Source organism: Tinamus guttatus, unplaced genomic scaffold (genome assembly GCF_059628265.1).
Source record: "Tinamus guttatus ecotype Peru unplaced genomic scaffold, ASM5962826v1 Tinamus_guttatus_pri_ptg000047l, whole genome shotgun sequence".
NCBI lineage: Eukaryota > Metazoa > Chordata > Aves > Tinamiformes > Tinamidae > Tinamus > Tinamus guttatus.
This window is the reverse complement of record NW_028288581.1, coordinates 638,888-656,915: the sequence shown is the minus strand read 5'-3', so window position 1 is coordinate 656,915 and position 18,028 is coordinate 638,888. Positions and strand designations below refer to the sequence as shown.

At 39.4% G+C, this 18,028-nt stretch overlaps 2 protein-coding genes across 2 annotated transcripts; one reads left to right on the top strand and one right to left on the bottom strand.

Moving 5' to 3' along the window:
* Nucleotides 1-1,535: 1,535 nt before the first annotated feature.
* On the bottom strand, nt 1,536-2,791 carry ABHD13 (abhydrolase domain containing 13). The gene has a single exon (XM_010222117.2). The coding sequence runs from the start codon at nt 2,702-2,704 to the stop codon at nt 1,691-1,693; it is 1,014 nt and encodes a 337-aa protein (XP_010220419.1). The 5' UTR covers nt 2,705-2,791; the 3' UTR covers nt 1,536-1,690.
* A 6,873-nt stretch (nt 2,792-9,664) lies between these two features.
* LIG4 (DNA ligase 4) lies at nt 9,665-12,465 on the top strand. Its single transcript, XM_010222141.2, has one exon. It carries the CDS (start codon nt 9,709-9,711, stop codon nt 12,448-12,450), a length of 2,742 nt encoding a protein of 913 aa, XP_010220443.2. The 5' UTR covers nt 9,665-9,708; the 3' UTR covers nt 12,451-12,465.
* The last annotated feature ends 5,563 nt before the right edge of the window (nt 12,466-18,028 follow it).

The window sequence follows — 18,028 nt, the reverse complement described above, 5'->3', positions numbered from 1 at the left end:
GCAATTTTAGTCAATGACAGAAATTAGGTACATGCTTAAAATACCACTGTCCATCGGGAAAACTATTAAGATATGCTAAGAAACTTTTCTAAATCAGGAAACTGCAGCAGAATGATTTTCAATAAATCTGAAAAAGAATTTGTAGCAATTTGGAGGAAGTTTTTCTACATGAAAATTTCTTCCCAGTTTCTTCCCATGAAAATCTATTTTGAATGGGTGAACTATCAATTGCAAGAAATGAGCAACTAGGCCTGCTAGAGATTTATATAGTCACACAGCCCAGTACAGACAGAGCTAATACCACATAAACGTTGTTATGGTATCTTAGCATAAGGTTCCTTAAAATCTGAAAAACAAAACAACATCTAGTCAGAATCAAGTTCTCATAAACTAAATACTGATAGTATCTAATAGAATAAAATGGTGCAATGTTAGCTTCAAATTCTCAACACAGCTAAAGAAAACTAACACCTTCATTAATGCTTAAACTATTTTGCAATGTACAACAACACTTTAAAAGATATTTTAAAAGCAAATGGATAAAAGTATTAAAATAAGTGGTGTCTGGTTTAGACTACCAAACTTGGGTCTACGAAGTTATGCACTGCTCATTTTTATTGCCCTTATCATAGCAGCTGCACACGTTAATCCCTAATCATGTGATTATTTATAATTACTTGGATTTGTTTATTCTGTAGGATAAATAAAGGGCACAAATGCTTAAATATATCAATTTAAAAAAATTAAATTCAAATATGTGCACCTTTACCTTGCACAACCCTCCCTTCTACCCCTTCGCCCACCCTTTTGCTGCCCACTTTGCCTTGGAAACGCATGAGCAGACTTCTACTAACGAAAAGGTTGCCAAGAAGCCAGAGAGGAGAGCTTAAGCAGAAAATAGCTCTACAAGTCAGACTGCACATCTCTCTTTGAAGGGTACTTTTGGATGAAAAAAGTGCCCGGGAACATCCAACAGTCGCTCCATATAGGCACATAAATAAAAACAGGGAAAATGACTTTTCCTTTTCACTTGCATTCTGTATGTATATGCATGTGTATTTATACAAACACATATAAATATATATTTAAATACATAACCATAAAAAATAGTAACAATCCAGGATGGTATGCCTATAAGTATATTCTACCATTAATGTTATTTTATATAACATAGCAGAGTAAAGCCTCCCCATCTTTGCATATTAAATGTCAAGAAATAAAACACTATCTCATGCATGGCAGACTTTAAAGAAAGCCCAAGAGAATCAACAAAACACTGTGCCAGCCATGACTGGCTGAAAGGCTTGCACATAGCAGCAATGAATATTGGAGAGCCTGACATTGCTCTAAACTAATGCATTCTGTACTACTGTTGTAACAAGTTTTTTTTTTTTTTCTTTAATAGCATCCATTGCACATATAAAACAAACGGAAGATATGGACAGAGATATCAAAAAAGTATGTGAAAGACATACAGAATGGTTCATTTACAAGGCTGCATATGTAAAAGTTGTGTGGAACATCTTAATAAAGCATTAGACCTTTCCAATTTTAATTTCATTCTTTAGACAAGTACAGACATGATATACATTTAAAAATGGACATTCTTTTACCACTTGTCACAAATCAAGGTACAGTGCATGTATTTCCCTCCCCCCACAGAAAAAAGAAAAGAAAAAAAGTGTATCAGTTATATTATTGTTACATTAGATGATGTTTTTGCCATTTCTTCAGGGGAGTGACTCTTTATCACTTCTTTGATGAACTGTTCGAGTGCAGTGAAGTACCCTTGGCACTGCCAAGTGTCATTATGAGTCCCATCAGGAAAAATCGCCAATCTTTTAGTCCGAGCTGGGGATAATTCATAAAGTTGCTTCATCATAACTGGTGGAATTAACTGGTCAGACAACCCAGAGATGAAGAGAGAAGGCATTCTGCACTGAGAGATTTTTCTGTAGGACAGAAACTTATTTTTGTAGCACCACAGAGGAAGGTATCTCATCGGAAAGAAAGAGAATAAAGTGCTGGCCATGTGTGGGATGCTAAGAAAGGTGTTCTCCACCATGATGGCAGAAATTCTATGGGAATTTTCAGAAGCTAAGTGAACTGCTACTGCTCCCCCCAAGGAACGGCCAAAGAGAAAGATTTTTGTTTTATCCAGATCAGACCTAGTCATCACATAGTCTAAGACAGCCTCGGAATCTAAGTATAAACCTTCTTCACTTGCTTCTCCTTCACTTTTTCCATACCCTCTATAATCAACAAGGAGTAAGTTTACTTTCAGGTTCACCAGCATTAACAAAGCATTTGGCAACCTGTGGCCAATGTTGCCTGCATTCCCATGAAAGTAAATGACGGTTGGCGAATATGCTGCATTGTCCCCTGTGTATCTCAGCAGAATAAGATTAAGAAGAACTCCATCTTTGGTTCTGATGAAGATGTTTTCGTGTGGTATACCAGTCGGCATAGGAACATAAAGGCGTGATGAAGACGGCTGTTCAGGAAAGTAAAGCAGCACATCCTGGAATTTATATAATATACCTGCTATTGATACAAATATTAACATGAGTAGCATAATGCCTCCATACAAGTGAAAAGTTACTATCAAAGGTAAAAGAGAAATACGGCAGAGACCCCAAGACCAGGAAGCCAAAGCTAGCAGCCATCTTTCAACAAAGGTCCAAAGCATCCATGACTTTTCCATTGTAGTAGTCAGTGATCTTTTACTTCAAGTAAATCCTGTAGAAAAACCCAAACATACATGTATAAATGCAGAGGGAAATAAAAGAAGAAAAAAAAGAAAAAAAGATTTAGGCATTCAGACTTCTAGAAAAAACAATGGTTGAGTCATTCTGTAAAACACATAGAAACCAATAATAGAAAGGCTTTAGAATTCTTCACAGTCTCATTAACACTGCTTCAACATTTAATACATGTGAATAACACTAGATAATTAGTTGACTGGCACCAGAACTCCTGCTTTCCCTCAGACATCTGTACCAACCAGCAGACCATGACATGCACAGACCATGATACATGATACCATCAACTTGTCACAACTCTAACCGACACGAATGATGCACCTCCCTCTGCAACCAGGCCAGGCTAGCAGTTCATGCAGGGTCAGATATCACGTAGCAGCTGTATTTTTCAGCATCTTGATGAACCTTTGATTATAACACCAAACAAGATAATGGAAGAAACTCAACCAGAGTTAAGATAAATTTAAGTACAATTCAACATAAAAGTAATTTTTTGCTACATTTGTTTTGATTCTGATTTGATAGCTTTGCACTAGTTTTAATCAAATCATATTGCCTTTTGCTGTATTATTTTGTTATTATAAAAGACCACTGGACACAGTCAGCCAATTGCATTATCCTCTGATCCATAAAATGAACAACTACTGAAAATTCCAAATATGAATACAGACTCATGACCAAAAAAAAGATGTACACAGCGAGAAGAATGACACGAGAGGAATGACAGTCAACAGTAATTGACTAAATCTTTTCAGTCCTAACAGACATACATGCCTGACAGCATACCCAATCTCTCACATTATTCACCACTGGGAATTGCATAGTACAGAAACCAGCAAAAACTGCCAAACCTACATGAAAGTTACAGTAACTGTGAGTTGGCACTAAGTTGAAAAAGCACATTGCCAGGGCAAAACCCCCAAATTGGCTAGTATAGAAACATTCCGGCTGTCTCCAAGGTCACGCTGCAGACAATAATAACAGTTCAGACACAGCCTGAGATGTAGCCTCCTTGGAAAGATGTAGTGCATTGGGACACTTAATTATCTCCAAAGGAGTCCGACATGTAGAGACGCGTTCAGGTGCTGTGCAGTTCAGCCTGTGTGTTTGCTACGAGTCGTTCAGCTCAAACCAAAGAATGCTATAGGGTTTGAGAGGATGTATGGGGTAATGCTACCAGGGAGGCTGCAACTACACCAGCCATTTTGGCACAACTGAGCGATCAAGTGTCACCTCTGTATTCACGGCCTCTTTCCTCACCAAATGACAAAGAAATACTGCCAGCTCTATGAAAGGTTATAGACAGACGAATATATAGGTCACCAAAAAGTATGTCAGCCACTCCTTAAGATTTAGTATTAGTATTCAGACTTAGTATTAATCAAATGCAAAGTGAAATTAAGCTTTTGTACAGTATATCTGTTCCCAATATAAAAACCTGGTAGAATATGAAGCAGTTTAGATTGCAGTTATCCCCACACTGTTTTCTCATATTATTTACTTACAAGTTCACATTCAAAATGCATACCTAAGTTGAAAAGGTATTGTCTATATAGAAATGTAATTATTGCGATTCACTTCTCTAGCAAGTCACAAAGATCAAGTACCTGATTTGTAGAAATTCCTAATAAGGTTGATAATTCCTGCATTAAATCTAAAGGCTGTAAGAGGAATGGCAAAACTGATAATGACACAGTAAAAACATTCTCCTCATCCGCGACATGAAATTTTACTAAATTTCTTACCAAATGAAAGAAGCTGCCAAAATACTTTTGCACCAAGACAATCACTACAGAGGCACAGACTCATAACTAAGAATCACTACTAAAAACAAAAGAGTGACAAAATTCCTCAGATGAATTTTTTGGGGGGAATGCCTATCACATATACTCCAAGGACTGCTATTTGTAGACTGATACCCTACAACTGATTTCACTTTTCCACAGCTCCCTAATTTCAGTAAGATATATAAAACTACCGAAGTGCTATACTAGTCTGTGATACTACTGCTGTAAATTTGATTATTCATGTTTTACATATACAAATCTTTTGCAAACACAGCTGCAAAGCCAATGCATCTTGTCCTTAAAACTAAGTGAAGTTACAAAGACAATCCTGATCCTAAAACTAGAGCTCAACATGGCCACGTATTAGCATGTGTCACCACTTTGTTCAGCGTGCAGGTAGCGAAGCAATGGAAGGTAAAATTAGAGCATGTGTAGAACAAATTGAACTTCTTGCTATCAAAAAGAAACCCATCCCAATAACATGAAGGGCTACTTCAGGGAGAAAGTACAAACAAACTTGTAACTTGTGTTTAATATGGTAATTGGCAGGGAGAATAAACTATACAAACACAATCTTCTCATTTAGGCAAGCCTGACAACCTCACACTAATGACCAAGTACACGATTACTGAGGTGTTCTTCCCAGCTGTGTGAAACTCTGCTAACTCCATTTCCAGGCTTGAATCAGGTGATGTCTGCTAATTCACATTTTCCTGAAAGCTTTGTTGGCTGGAGAGCTAAGATACAAGTTGCTCCTAGATTCCTGCCTCCTTCCAATACTATCTGAAAGATCACAAGCATAGAAAATGATGTTTCATAATACAAGCACTCGGGCCTGAAATACTTTAAACTCAGAGAATGCAAACGCACTTTCACGAATGCTACAAACTGTGATTTCTGTGCAGTCCAAAAAAGTAGCAGGCCTTTCAAATGTACCTTATTTGACCTGAAGAGCAGAACATGACACAAGCAGAACCAGACTTCCTTTTGAAGGACGTGAAAAAAAAAAAAAAAAAAAAAAAACTAACATGGTAGTTCAGCAAGTGGTAATCACTGACTAATAAGGCATTTTTTAAAACATCAGCACTTCTTGAAGATCATGAGTGCTCAGCATACTGTAAGATGAAAAGAAAACTTTTTATTTCTCATTGCACTTGTCACTATTGTTGGGCTGGTTAGAAAGCTATGCATATTGTACAAAACATAGTAAATACTACTGACCTAAGAGTTTATATAGATGGTCTTTCAGATAGTTTTAAGTATTGGCTTTAAGGCACTAAAAACTGTGTTGAATTATGGAGAGCACCTGCTACAGTTCTTCTTTTGGATTAGGTCTCTTCAGACTTTGTCTTCAGATCTCCCAGAAAAAACATTAGCCACCTGAAAAGCTTTCTTTCTTAAACTTCTGCTTGTTTGACACTTGACTTAAGGAACATGAGACTGCTGCACTATGTTTCAAGTAATTGCCATAATTTCTGCTATGACAAGATTTTCCTATGTGAAAAGGCCATTCCCTATTTTACAGCATATACAGTAACAGTATTTGATAAGTGTAGACGATTTAAACAGGTATTTGATTAAACTGACCAAAATAGAGGCTATGATGACAAACATAAGGTTGCTTGTCTATTTTTAAGCTTGCTGTCATGGAAGTCAATAGGTGAGACAAGCATGAAGTCATCAACAGAATCATACAGTCTCATCTGCCAGACATTTTCCTAGATAACTGATAGAAAATCCAAGACTAAGAGATTTAACCTTAGTACTTCCAAATCAACATGTACCTCTTTTCAAACCTGTAATCTTTTTTTGGTTTTCCTAGACTATACAAAACCAGTTCCTCTGTTCTTTGCTCTCAGATCATATTCTTTGCTTTCAGATCATGTTTTATTGGGTGTAAAAAATCATCAGATCCCTTTCCTCTGGATTCTGCTTCACATTTCTACCTTTCCCTCCTGCTGAATACTATGAAGTTTGCAGCAGTTAGTCTTGCTGGTGTAGATGAGAGTAGGGAAGAAAAAAAAAAAAAAAAAAGGCTTTTCAGAACTGCATCAGAAAAGCCAGCTTTTGTGAATGCTAGTGGTTCTCACAAGGTAAGTTTTTAAAGTATCTTCCAAAACTTAAGGGGCAAGCAGGGACAGGGGAGAGAAAAAAAAAAAAAGCATATCGAAAGACCAGGTTCCAAAACCAAGATATCCATTAGCAAAGAAAACAAAACAAAAAAACCCACTATGTGACACATGTCAACATTATGCCACTGTTAAGACTTAATTGAAAGGAAGACTTAACCACAGTGTTACTCTGATAAAACCAATCCATTTGCTTTAAAGCCCATTAGAGACCCCTTCAGTTTACACAGCTACAGAACAGCCTCAAGTTGCCTCTCAGGACAGAGAAAAAAATAAATAGGTAAAAATCTGACAGTCATGTGTCTCAATCAAAACTTACAGTCACCTTTTTATCCCATGGGGATAAATATATCTATTTCTATCTATATATCCCATTCTGAATCCACAAATCACGAATTACCAATGCAGACGAATGACACAGATGAATTACAGATCCCACTTCTAAATAATTATTGTGTAAGTCACTCATAACATAAATTCTGAGAATTATAATATTATATCTCTATTGTACAGATTTATCTGCTGTGCCCTATTGTTAAATAGCTAAGATCATTAACAACTGAACATTTTAAATATCTAGCTGAAGACAAGACTAAGAGGTACCTATAGACAGTTTTCGCTTATTTTAAATGGCAATCAGAATTACTTTTATATTTGCCACCACTTTGTTACATATTTTCAGGTTTCATCTATTCTTTAGCATAAAAACTGCTGCTTTCACACACTAACCACATTATAAGGCATTTACCTTTGGAGGCGATGACTTCCCATGCTTCATCTCTGCCTGAAAAAAATTGCATTTGGGAACTTTGAGTAAAATTATTTGGGGGGTTTGTTTTGTTACACATAATAACTGAAGACAAACAGTAATTTGAAAGAAAATTAAAAACTGCTAAGAGCCAGTGAAGCGAGAAGCAACAGACCCACGTTGCTTATGAAGCCATGCGTGTCGCCTTGCTCTGATGCTCTTCCTGCCAAGCTCAACTCTTGGGCAAAAGGTCTGGTAAACTTAAAAACAACATCTTACAATGAAGTTGTAAGACACAAGATTGATGCTAAAGGGCGCTATATGATTATACAACACATAGTGTATATATAGTCTATAACAGTCAAGTTATGGGTGATTTACACCGACTACTCAAAGATAACTTTTAGAGAATGTTAGTAGTTGTAAAGATAGTAATAAGAAGAATATTCAGATATTTAATGACTGCTGTCTATGCAAAGAGCTCTATAAAAAGATAGCGTTAATATTGACTGCAATACTTTGTATTTCATTATGATTTCAAAAGAAAACATACCCAATTATGTTCAAATATCTAAAGGGCCTAGATGTTTAGAGAGATCAAGAAAATTACACTTCCTCCGTACTAAATTATTTCAAGGATAATTCACAAAAGAAATAAAACAGCCGAGTGGCCACTCTAAAGAAAAAAAAAAAAAAGAAGTAGACCAACAAAATCCCAGACATAAGGGTTCAACATTCTTGAAAGCAGAGAACACTCCTCTCCTACTTACTTAGAAAAGCTTCAGATTTCCAAGGATCTGCATTAGTAGTGCAGAATCACAACTTTTTTTTTTTTTTAAAAGAAAACTCCCACTATACTTTCCCTTCGATTGCTGACAGGCCCTACAGAACTTCACAAGCACCTCAGAAATTAATAGCGCACTATTAGGAAAAAAAAAAAAAAAGGCAACGATGACGGTAGGGGCTTTACCTTCTAGCCAGAACGGTCCCCTCAAACCCACCACTTCTCAAACGCCCGGAGTTATTCCCACCTCTGCCTGAAAGCAGCGCTGCTCTGGCCGTTTTTAACACCATTACTGGCGGCAATTCGGCCCACACGAAGCCGAAGCCTGCCCTCTGCACGCCCCCTCCTCCCCGAACCCGCCGGAGCGGCTCCCCGCGCAGCGGAGGCGAAGGCGAGCGGGGCCCGGTGCTGCTGCGGGGAGGCAGAACCGCCGCCGCGCCGCTCGCTCCCTCCCTCCCTCCCGCCGCCCTGGCCGCCCTGGCCGCCCCGGCGCCACCCACCCGCCTCATGGTCCCGCGCGGCCGCCGCTGCCGCCGCCTCGGCCGGGGCCGCTCCCGGCCCGCGACTCCCAGCGCGGCTGCTCCGCCTCCTCCCCCTCCGTGCCCCGGCCCGGCGTCACCGCCGCTTCCGCATCCGGGGTCAGGAGGCGGCGCGCGCTCCCGCGCGGGCCGCACCACGCCGGAGCACGGGGGGGGAAGCCAGGCGGGGACGGGCAGGCTCGGCGGGCGCTACCACCCCCTGGTGCCCCCCTACGAGCGGCCCCGCGCCCGTGGTAGCAGCCGCCGCCCGCGTCCCGCACGGGCAGCACTGCGCAGGCGCGCGGCGCCGGTAGCCGCGGTCGTGTGCCCCCCCGCTCCCCATGCGCGGCCGGAACCATTGCGGTGCGGGGGAGGAGCGCGGGCGGCGCCGGCAGCGGGTCGCTCCTCCCGGCCCAGAGAGCGGCGGGGAAGGGCGACGTTGCCCGGCCGGGGCGGCCGTCGGGAGTACGGGCTCTGCTGGCGCCGCTCGCGCGCGGGTGAGTCTCGTCTCACGGTGGCCGTTCCTCCCCATCCCCTCCCCCACCCCGTCATTTCGTTGTCCCGCCGAGGGGAAGGCGCGCCCGTGAGCGCGTCCCCCGCCCCCGCGTGTCCATGGCAACGCCGTAACGGTCCCGGGGGCGTTGGGGCTGAGGGAGCAACGGCCGCGCGGGGCTCGCGGGGCGGGGCGGTCCCGCAGGGCAGCGGCGCCCTTGGCCGGCGCCGGGCTCGCTCCAGCCCGCCGGGTCGAGCGGGAGGGGGTTGCGCTCCCTCCGCCTGTCGCGGGGGCCTCATCGCAGTGGCCGTTTCTGTCGCCGTTGCCGTTAGCCAAGGGCAAAAGCGTCTGTTGGGGACCCCTCAGTAATAATTAACTCCAGGGAACCCTAGAGAGAGGTGTCTCGAGGTAGGATAACATGCTGCCGTTTTGTCCCTCTTCAAAAATCCGTGTGTATCTCGTTGTTCATAGTGCAAAGTGAACCCCGATGGCTTCTACACCTGCTTCACAGCCTTCTGCTAAGAAAACCGTGGCCTCTCAGGTGCCTTTTGCGCATCTGTGCTGTACTCTGGAGCGAATGCAGACTTGTAAATCTCGGCCGGAGAAGACAAAGTATTTCAAGGATTTCTTGGATTCCTGGAGGAGGTTCCACGACGCTCTTCATCAAAAGGAGAAAGATGTCACCGATTCTTTTTACCCAGCAATGCGACTTATTCTTCCGCAGTTGGAAAGAGAAAGGATGGCTTACGGGATTAAAGAGACCATGCTTGCAAAGCTCTATATTGAACTGCTTAATTTGCCCAAAGATGGAAGAGATGCTGCAAAGCTTTTAAATTACAGAACACCTGCTGGCTCACGTGGAGATGCTGGAGATTTTGCACTGATTGCCTACTTTGTCTTAAAACCTAGATGCCCAAGACAAGGTAGACTGACAATAGAGCAAGTCAATGAGCTCTTAGATGCAATAGCTAATAATAATTCTGCCAAAAACAAGGGTCTGTTAAAGAAAAGTCTCCTTCAGTTAATTACTCAGAGCTCCGCACTTGAACAAAAATGGCTTATCCGCATGATTATAAAGGATCTGAAACTTGGTGTTAGTCAACAAACTATATTTTCCATTTTTCATCCCGATGCTGCTGAATTACACAATGTCACAACCGATTTGGAAAAAGTCTGTAGAGAACTGCATGATCCCACTGTCTCACTTAGTGATGTTTCCATCATGTTATTTTCTGCCTTTAAACCAATGCTTGCTGCTATTGCTGATGTCCAGCAAATAGAAAAACAAATGAATAATCAGGTGTTCTACATAGAAACTAAACTGGATGGTGAACGTATGCAAATGCACAAAGATGGAGATGTTTATAAGTATTTTTCCCGAAATGGGTATGACTATACTCAGCAGTTTGGTGCTTCACCCCTTGAAGGTTCATTAACTCCATTTATTCATAAAGCATTTAAAAGCAACGTGCAAAATTGCATTCTTGATGGTGAAATGATGGCTTACAATCCTGAGACTCAAACGTTCATGCAAAAAGGAAACAAATTTGATATAAAAAGAATGGTGGAGGAATCTGACCTGCAGACCTGCTACTGTGTGTTCGATGTGTTAATGGTTAACGATCAGAAGTTGGGTCATGAAACGCTAAGCAAAAGGTATGAGATCTTGAGTGACATATTTACCCCAGTAGCAGGTAGAATACATGCTGTACATAAAACAAGTGCCAGAACAAGAAAAGAAGTAATCGATGCTTTAAATGAAGCAATAGATAACAGAGAGGAAGGAATTATGGTGAAAGATCCCACGTCCACTTACAAGCCTGACAAACGTGGGGAAGGCTGGCTAAAAATCAAGCCAGAATATGTTAGTGGGTTGATGGATGAGCTGGACCTTCTGATCGTTGGCGGTTACTGGGGAAAGGGCTCGCGCGGTGGAATGATGTCTCATTTTCTGTGCGCTGTTGCGGAAACTCCACCTCCAAATGAAAAACCTAGTGTTTTCCACTCTATCTGCCGTGTCGGCTCTGGCTATACTATGAAGGAATTGTATGATCTAGGTTTGAAACTGGCTAAACACTGGAAGCCCTATCGTAGGAAGGACCCTCCGTGCAACATTTTGTGTGGAACTGAAAAACCTGAAGTATACATTGAACCTTGTAACTCTGTAATAGTTCAGATTAAGGCAGCTGAGATTGTCGACAGTGATATGTATAAAACTGACTGTACATTGAGATTCCCCCGAATTGAGAGAATAAGAGAGGACAAGGAATGGTATGAATGCATGACTTCAGACATTCTAGAGCATCTCAGAAGCAAAGCAGAAGGGAAACTGGCCTCTAAACACCTTCATATAGATGATGACGATGAGCCTCAAGAGAAAAAAAAGAAAACTGTACCGAAGGTGAAGAAGATAATTGGGATAGCTGAACAGTTTAAAGCACCTGATCTTTCTAATATAAACAAGGTTTCAAATGTATTTGAAGATGTTGAATTTTGTGTTATGACAGGAACAGTAAGACATTCGAAGTCTGAGTTAGAAAGCAGAATAGCTGAATGCGGTGGCAGTGTGGTACAGAACCCTGGACCAGACACGTATTGTGTTATTGTAGGAACGGAGAATGTCCGAGTGAGAAACATCATTGCTTCCAACAAATACGATGTGGTCAAGGCAGAGTGGCTCCTCCAGTGTTTTCAAGCCAAAATGCTTGTACCTTGGCAGCCTGCCTTTATGATTCACATGTGTCCTGACACAAAAGAACATTTTGCTCGTGAGTATGATTGTTACGGAGACAGCTACACAGCAGATGCAGATGTTGCACAACTAAAGGAAGTGTTCTCAAGAATGAAAGATGATAAGAAGATGATGCCTTTGGATGTGATTGCTGAATTAGAAGAACGTTACTCATGGAATAGCTGCCAACTCAGTATATTCAGAGGAAACACTATTTATGTGGACTGTTATGCTGTTGTTAATGAGCCCAGAACAAAAATCCATGGAACAAGACTATCAATTAGAGCCTTGGAGCTCCGATTTTATGGTGCAAGAGTAGTCCCACACTTAGAAGAGGGAGTGTCCCATGTCCTTATAGGAGAAGACCACTCCCGGGTAAAAGAGATGAAAGCGCTGAGGAGAACATTTGCTAAAAAGTTTAAAATGGTCTCTGAGCTGTGGGTAACTCATTCAATAGAGGAAGGACTACCAAAGAATGAAAATCAATACCTAATCTAAAGTAGTTTTTAAGCTGGAAGCAAAGAAAAAATTATTGTTAACATGATTAGGCTTGGCAAATTATGTAGCTCTGTTGAGTTTTCTGAATCTTTTGATAGCTATTTAAAGAATAATGTGTTGTTGGAAATAGAGGAAGGTTGTTATTTGCACTGTTGTGGAAGCAAGAGGGTGCTATTTTATGTTGGGGTGGGGTAAAAAAACATACGACAAACCGAAGCCATTTTCTTCATAAACACATCTAAGAAGGTATGTATTCTTTTAGTAAGAGAATTCCTAGTCATTAATAGTGCTTGGCTGCATTGTTCAAAATGGAATCAATTAACTACATTTTAGGGAAATTCTTCTATGTAGCATATTATTTATTTATAACTTTATAATCTCATCCATGTTGTTGTAGCAGTAGCAGTTCTGCACATATTCTATAACCTGCAGAATTTGTTAATTTATAAACCTCTGTATTGTTTTAATTTGTTTACATTGTTTTTAACGTTGAGTCTCCACACAGTCCGAGTAGTGCTCTGGTTTCAGGATATTGCTGAAATACACTGTAAATTAGAACCTAAACTTCTAAATTTAATAATTAATGAATTAATATTTACTTATATAGTTGTAAAATACAAATCAATTGCTTTAAAACTTTTATGAGTTCCTCCCTCCATTACAGTTAAAATCAAACCATCAGAGTGACAGACTGAAAACTAAACACAAAAATAGCTTTATCCTTATAAAAATGTATCATAAGCTCTTTCAGGAATGTGTGAAATTGATTTCCAAACACTGTTCATTTAAAAAATAAATAATAATAAAATATATTTTTAAATCTGCCTTGTATGTTCCTTGTATGTTGTTTTAGTGAGAAGTAACTATTTGAAAAACATGAAACAGTTTCTGATTTTACTCCATTAAATAACTTATACACTAACTTTGAGGGAAGAAACACTTTTAAGTGAGTTTTGGTTAAAGAAGTCAACACAGGTGTTGAACAGAACTGCTTGTGACCTCATCAGACAAAACCAGGTTTGGCCGACCATTCAGTGTTTCTTGTGGTATTTTCATATAAAAAAAGATCAGAAAATATTATATGAAAGGCTGAATTGAAGAACACTTATTCTTATCTCTTATAGTTACTATAAGAATTAGGAACTCCAATACTTTTCGAAACGTTCTAAAAGATGCCTCACCACTTTTCTTAAGTTACCATATGCAGAATGTGTGTTCCTTGTTTTTCTACACTTAAAATAATAAATACATTAAAAACTTACTTTTTTCCAGTAATTTCAATAGAAAGCTGCTGTGTGTAAAATATACTTGCAACACTTTTACATGACAGATATTATTAAGACTATCTTAAATTGCTAGGCTTCCTTCTGATTTATAAAGAGAAATTGAGAAGAGTTTGCCTTTATACCCATGCAGATTTCTCTTAAGCAGATTTTAGTCAAATATTCACTTTAAGTGGTCCTGGCTAGGAAGCTGAAGAGACAGCAAAGCAAATGGGGATTACAGCTGACTCTTGAGACATTTCAAACTATCACTTTCACTCCTCGTGTAATCTACCGAAATGCATAAAGAAATACTAAATTCTTTGCTGCACTTTCTTTGTTCTTCACAAAGTTATTTGGGGGAATCTAGAACTAGTGTTTATCAGCAAAAAATGTTATTCAGTGACATTTAATCCACAATATATTAATAAAATATTTTTAATTAAATAAAAAAGTTGTTGTGGATATTTGGATGAAACAGGTCCCTGCTATTGTTAAAATATGTATCTAGTATATCAGGGACAGAAGAACCATTAATATTCTCAGGTAAGCATAGAATTTTAAGCATAGAAAATTTGCTAAGCATAGCAAAACAGCAGTTAGTTACAGGAAAAGATTAAGAAGTTTGTGAATCCGCTTCTTTTCAAGGACATTCTGGTATGTAGTGATGGAACCAATGAGGGCTGGGAATGATTCAAAACACACAAATATTTTTCCCAGATGCAGAACTCTTTTGTTTTCTTTGTTCTCTTTTGTGTTGGCTTTTATATTTTTGCTTTCTCGTAAAGTCAAATTAGTTACAAAGGCGTAGAGGAAGTTGCAGACATGATGCCTCGGCATGGATATGAGCCAAAGTTTGTAGACAGAGGTAAGAGCAGACAGTTTGTAGGGCTGTAGCCATAGACAAATAGAGGGCTTGTGTGTACCCAGACTGTCCTTCTAATTGTCTAAATACTAATTTGACATATAAACTAACTTTATTATATAATATTGTGTTCCTATTAAAAGATACAGTATTCAAGGAAGAGGGAAAGTTGGAATCAAAAATGCTGAAAGATGAACATGGTTCCAGAGGACCTTCTCTGATTATGAAACCTCAGGTGGTTGTAGTTCATACTGCACTAAATATCTCCATTTCCTTAAATGCGTTTAGATGATAGAAAACAGGGATTTCACAAGTGAAGACTTATCTACATTTTTGTGCAAAGCTGGTGTGTTTTTTATTTTTAAATAAGCACTTTGTTTATTTAGAGCAATTTGATTTGCAGTCATGTATAATTGTATGATATGATATTCCTGGAGAAGTGAGGAAAGAATTAAAAACAAAAATAATAAAAAAAGGCTGTCAGAAGATTAAAAATATATAAAAAAAAGGCTGTCAGAAGATGAAACTTCGCTGTTTAGGGGAGCTAGTGAAAAGTTTCTTGATGTTGTTCACTGGCTTGTAACCTTTTTTTTTCTGAAGATGCTGTCAGTGGAGAAGGGGAAAGGAGGTTTGAGGACCTGCTGTAACAGAACATCTGCTATGTCCTCTCCCACCTGCAACTGAGAGTCAATTATGGTGCAATTTCTTTGTCAATGTCGAGTAGGCTTTGTCTTGTCACATAGGCTGTAAAACTTTTCTTCTCTCAAAGGCAAACTGGTGTCATGCATTTCTCTTGCGGGAGATGCGTACGTAGCCTGTGGGCAGCTTGTATGCAATGCCACAAATCTTGCCAGGACCTTTGGGACTTGTATGTATATTTACTCCTTAATGTGATTTTTCTGACTTTTCATTAGAAACACAGCATATATTGATCACACAGAGCTGGCAAAATCTGATTTGTGTTCGTATGTTAAAATATACACATCAATTTTACGCTGATAAACTGAAAAGATAGGGCTTGCTTTGTTAGGGCTAACTTACCTTATATATGACATAAACAAGTGCTGCATGCTGTTATGGCTACTTTGCATCTTTTTCATATGTAAATATAAATAAACATGACTGTTGCAAGGCAGGATGAGTCCCACCTCGCATACTTTTTGCCTGTACTACCATATGATTTTTTAAGATGCTAAAGAGCTAAGTGAATGATACTGAAAATGCATTACAGTATGGTAATGACAGCTAACCTAAACTTGACAATGACGTGCATTCCTAGAATATGTATTGAATTCATTTAATTCCATGAATACTTAGAAGGAATCTGTTAAGCAAACCAGAAGTATATAGATAAGTTGAACCTAAAATGGTGAAGAAGAATGATTTATTTTTTCTTTAGCGGGGGGGGAGAGGGAAAAAGAGAAGAGAGTCAGTTTCTACAAAGTGAGTAGTCTGTGAACCACCCAGAAAACAAAAAAGCCTTGATTAAATGTTTACATATCAGCACAGTTTTAGTCAGTTCACTATACTATACAATATAGTGTGTACAGATTCCAACCTGCTGACTGTTGAACATGTGTTATTCTAGCAATTTCACACTGGAAACATTTTTAAGTAGGAACACTGGGGAAACACAATTGCATGGCTAAAGAAAATCTTCTCTCTCTTTTTACTGCAACTTATCTGTAGCATTGTAATAGCTCTGGGTCTGTTTACGCATCACTACTGTACTGAAAATGTAATGAATATCAGAACGAACTTCCTGAATTTGCCTTCTGGTTTGAGAGATAAATTGCTGGAGAAAGAAGAGGCAGGAAGCAACATGAGTCAACATCTGTTTTCATATATACTGCTCTTTATACATATTGCATGTAGTGATCACTAGCTAGTTAAATGAACACTTTAATTAGGCACATGGATATAAATAATGCTTTGAAGAAAATGCGATTAAAAGTTGTTATTCAAACAATTAAAGAAAATCATTCCCCAACAATTAAATAAAATCATAATACCCTCTTTATTTTGAAGAACAAAAATGATATGCATATTTAAAATGTGTGATGTAGTGATTACAGTCAGTTTTTTTTGCTGCTTGACCAGCAACAATGACAATAACTTTTAAGGGAAATTTTCGCTTAGAAGCCACATGTGAGAGTAGGATTTCTCTTGCATCATAACTTTATAGATGGAAATAAACTGTCAGTGCCCTGAGCAAACACACCCCTTCGTAGGGGCATGGCTGGTTCTGCTCCAGACCAGCTCTGACATGGTGTAGCTGTGCACCCTTAGTTGATCTGTGAAAACAGCTGTGTCAGAAAGAGTTGAGAGAAGACTTGCTGTGGACCTTCCTCTATTTATCTGGAAGCTTCACTTGAGCTCAAGTCTCTGCCCTTGGTTCTTGAATGAGCTATCCTGAAGCTGAGCTTGGACATCCGCCTGACGGATCCCCATCCTGCTCCACTGGTTTGAATTCCTGGCTTGACCCTGATCGTTGCTATGGACTTATGTGGATATCATTGTCTGAACATTGGGTGCTCTTGGGTGGGACATGTATGGTGGGACTTGCTGGGGCCCCTTGCTGGTGAGCACGTTGCCTCATGTCTGACTTGCTCTCACTTTTGGCTACCGTTTCACTTTCCTTTGTAGAGCACTCCCTGCTTGCTGACCCTTGACAGTAATGAAGCTAAGGAAATGTTAGCATCCCTGCCTTAATGTGCACAAAGAGTGTGGCATGAACTCTTGTCTTATAATGTATACATAGTTCTCCCATTCACACAGTGGATTATGTCTGCCCTCAATGTTAATACCCACAAGCTCTAGAGAACAGTATCAATGCCTCCATAGGCAATGTTTGCTTTGTAGAGAAAACTGGAAATGTTCTTAAGTCTGATTTTGTAATGAAAAAGGTCATGTGATTTCTCATTAAATTTGTATTTTCATATCTTTGAGTACTTTCTTCCTCACTCTTTCCAAAACGTTTTAATCAACTGGCCAATTTTAGCTGAATATGAACGAGTGAGTGGGCATCTAACAAATATTTTGTTTTTTCAAATTTCATGAAAATAGGTAGCTGGATAGAGATGAACAGACTGTATTAGTATTCTGCCTAAAGAATAGGATGCGTTGTGAGCAAACCTTTCATCAGAAACAAAAATAACCCCTAAAGAAGAACACAAATGGAAGAGAATAAAAACCCAGCTGTTGAGATAGCTTCAACTAGAACTACATCTTTTGATATTAAAGTCATCTGAACAAAGGAAGACAGACTTTCTTGGTATTCTTTTTTTTTATTCTTTTATTCTTTCTTGGTATTTTCCGACTGATACCCCCAGAATCTCTTTCCTTTCCCCCTTATTCATCTAATATTTACTTTGCATGTGGACTGATTTCCAGGATGGAATTCCGAAACTGCAACAATCTTTAATTTTTTTCCTATAACACTTTACTTGCC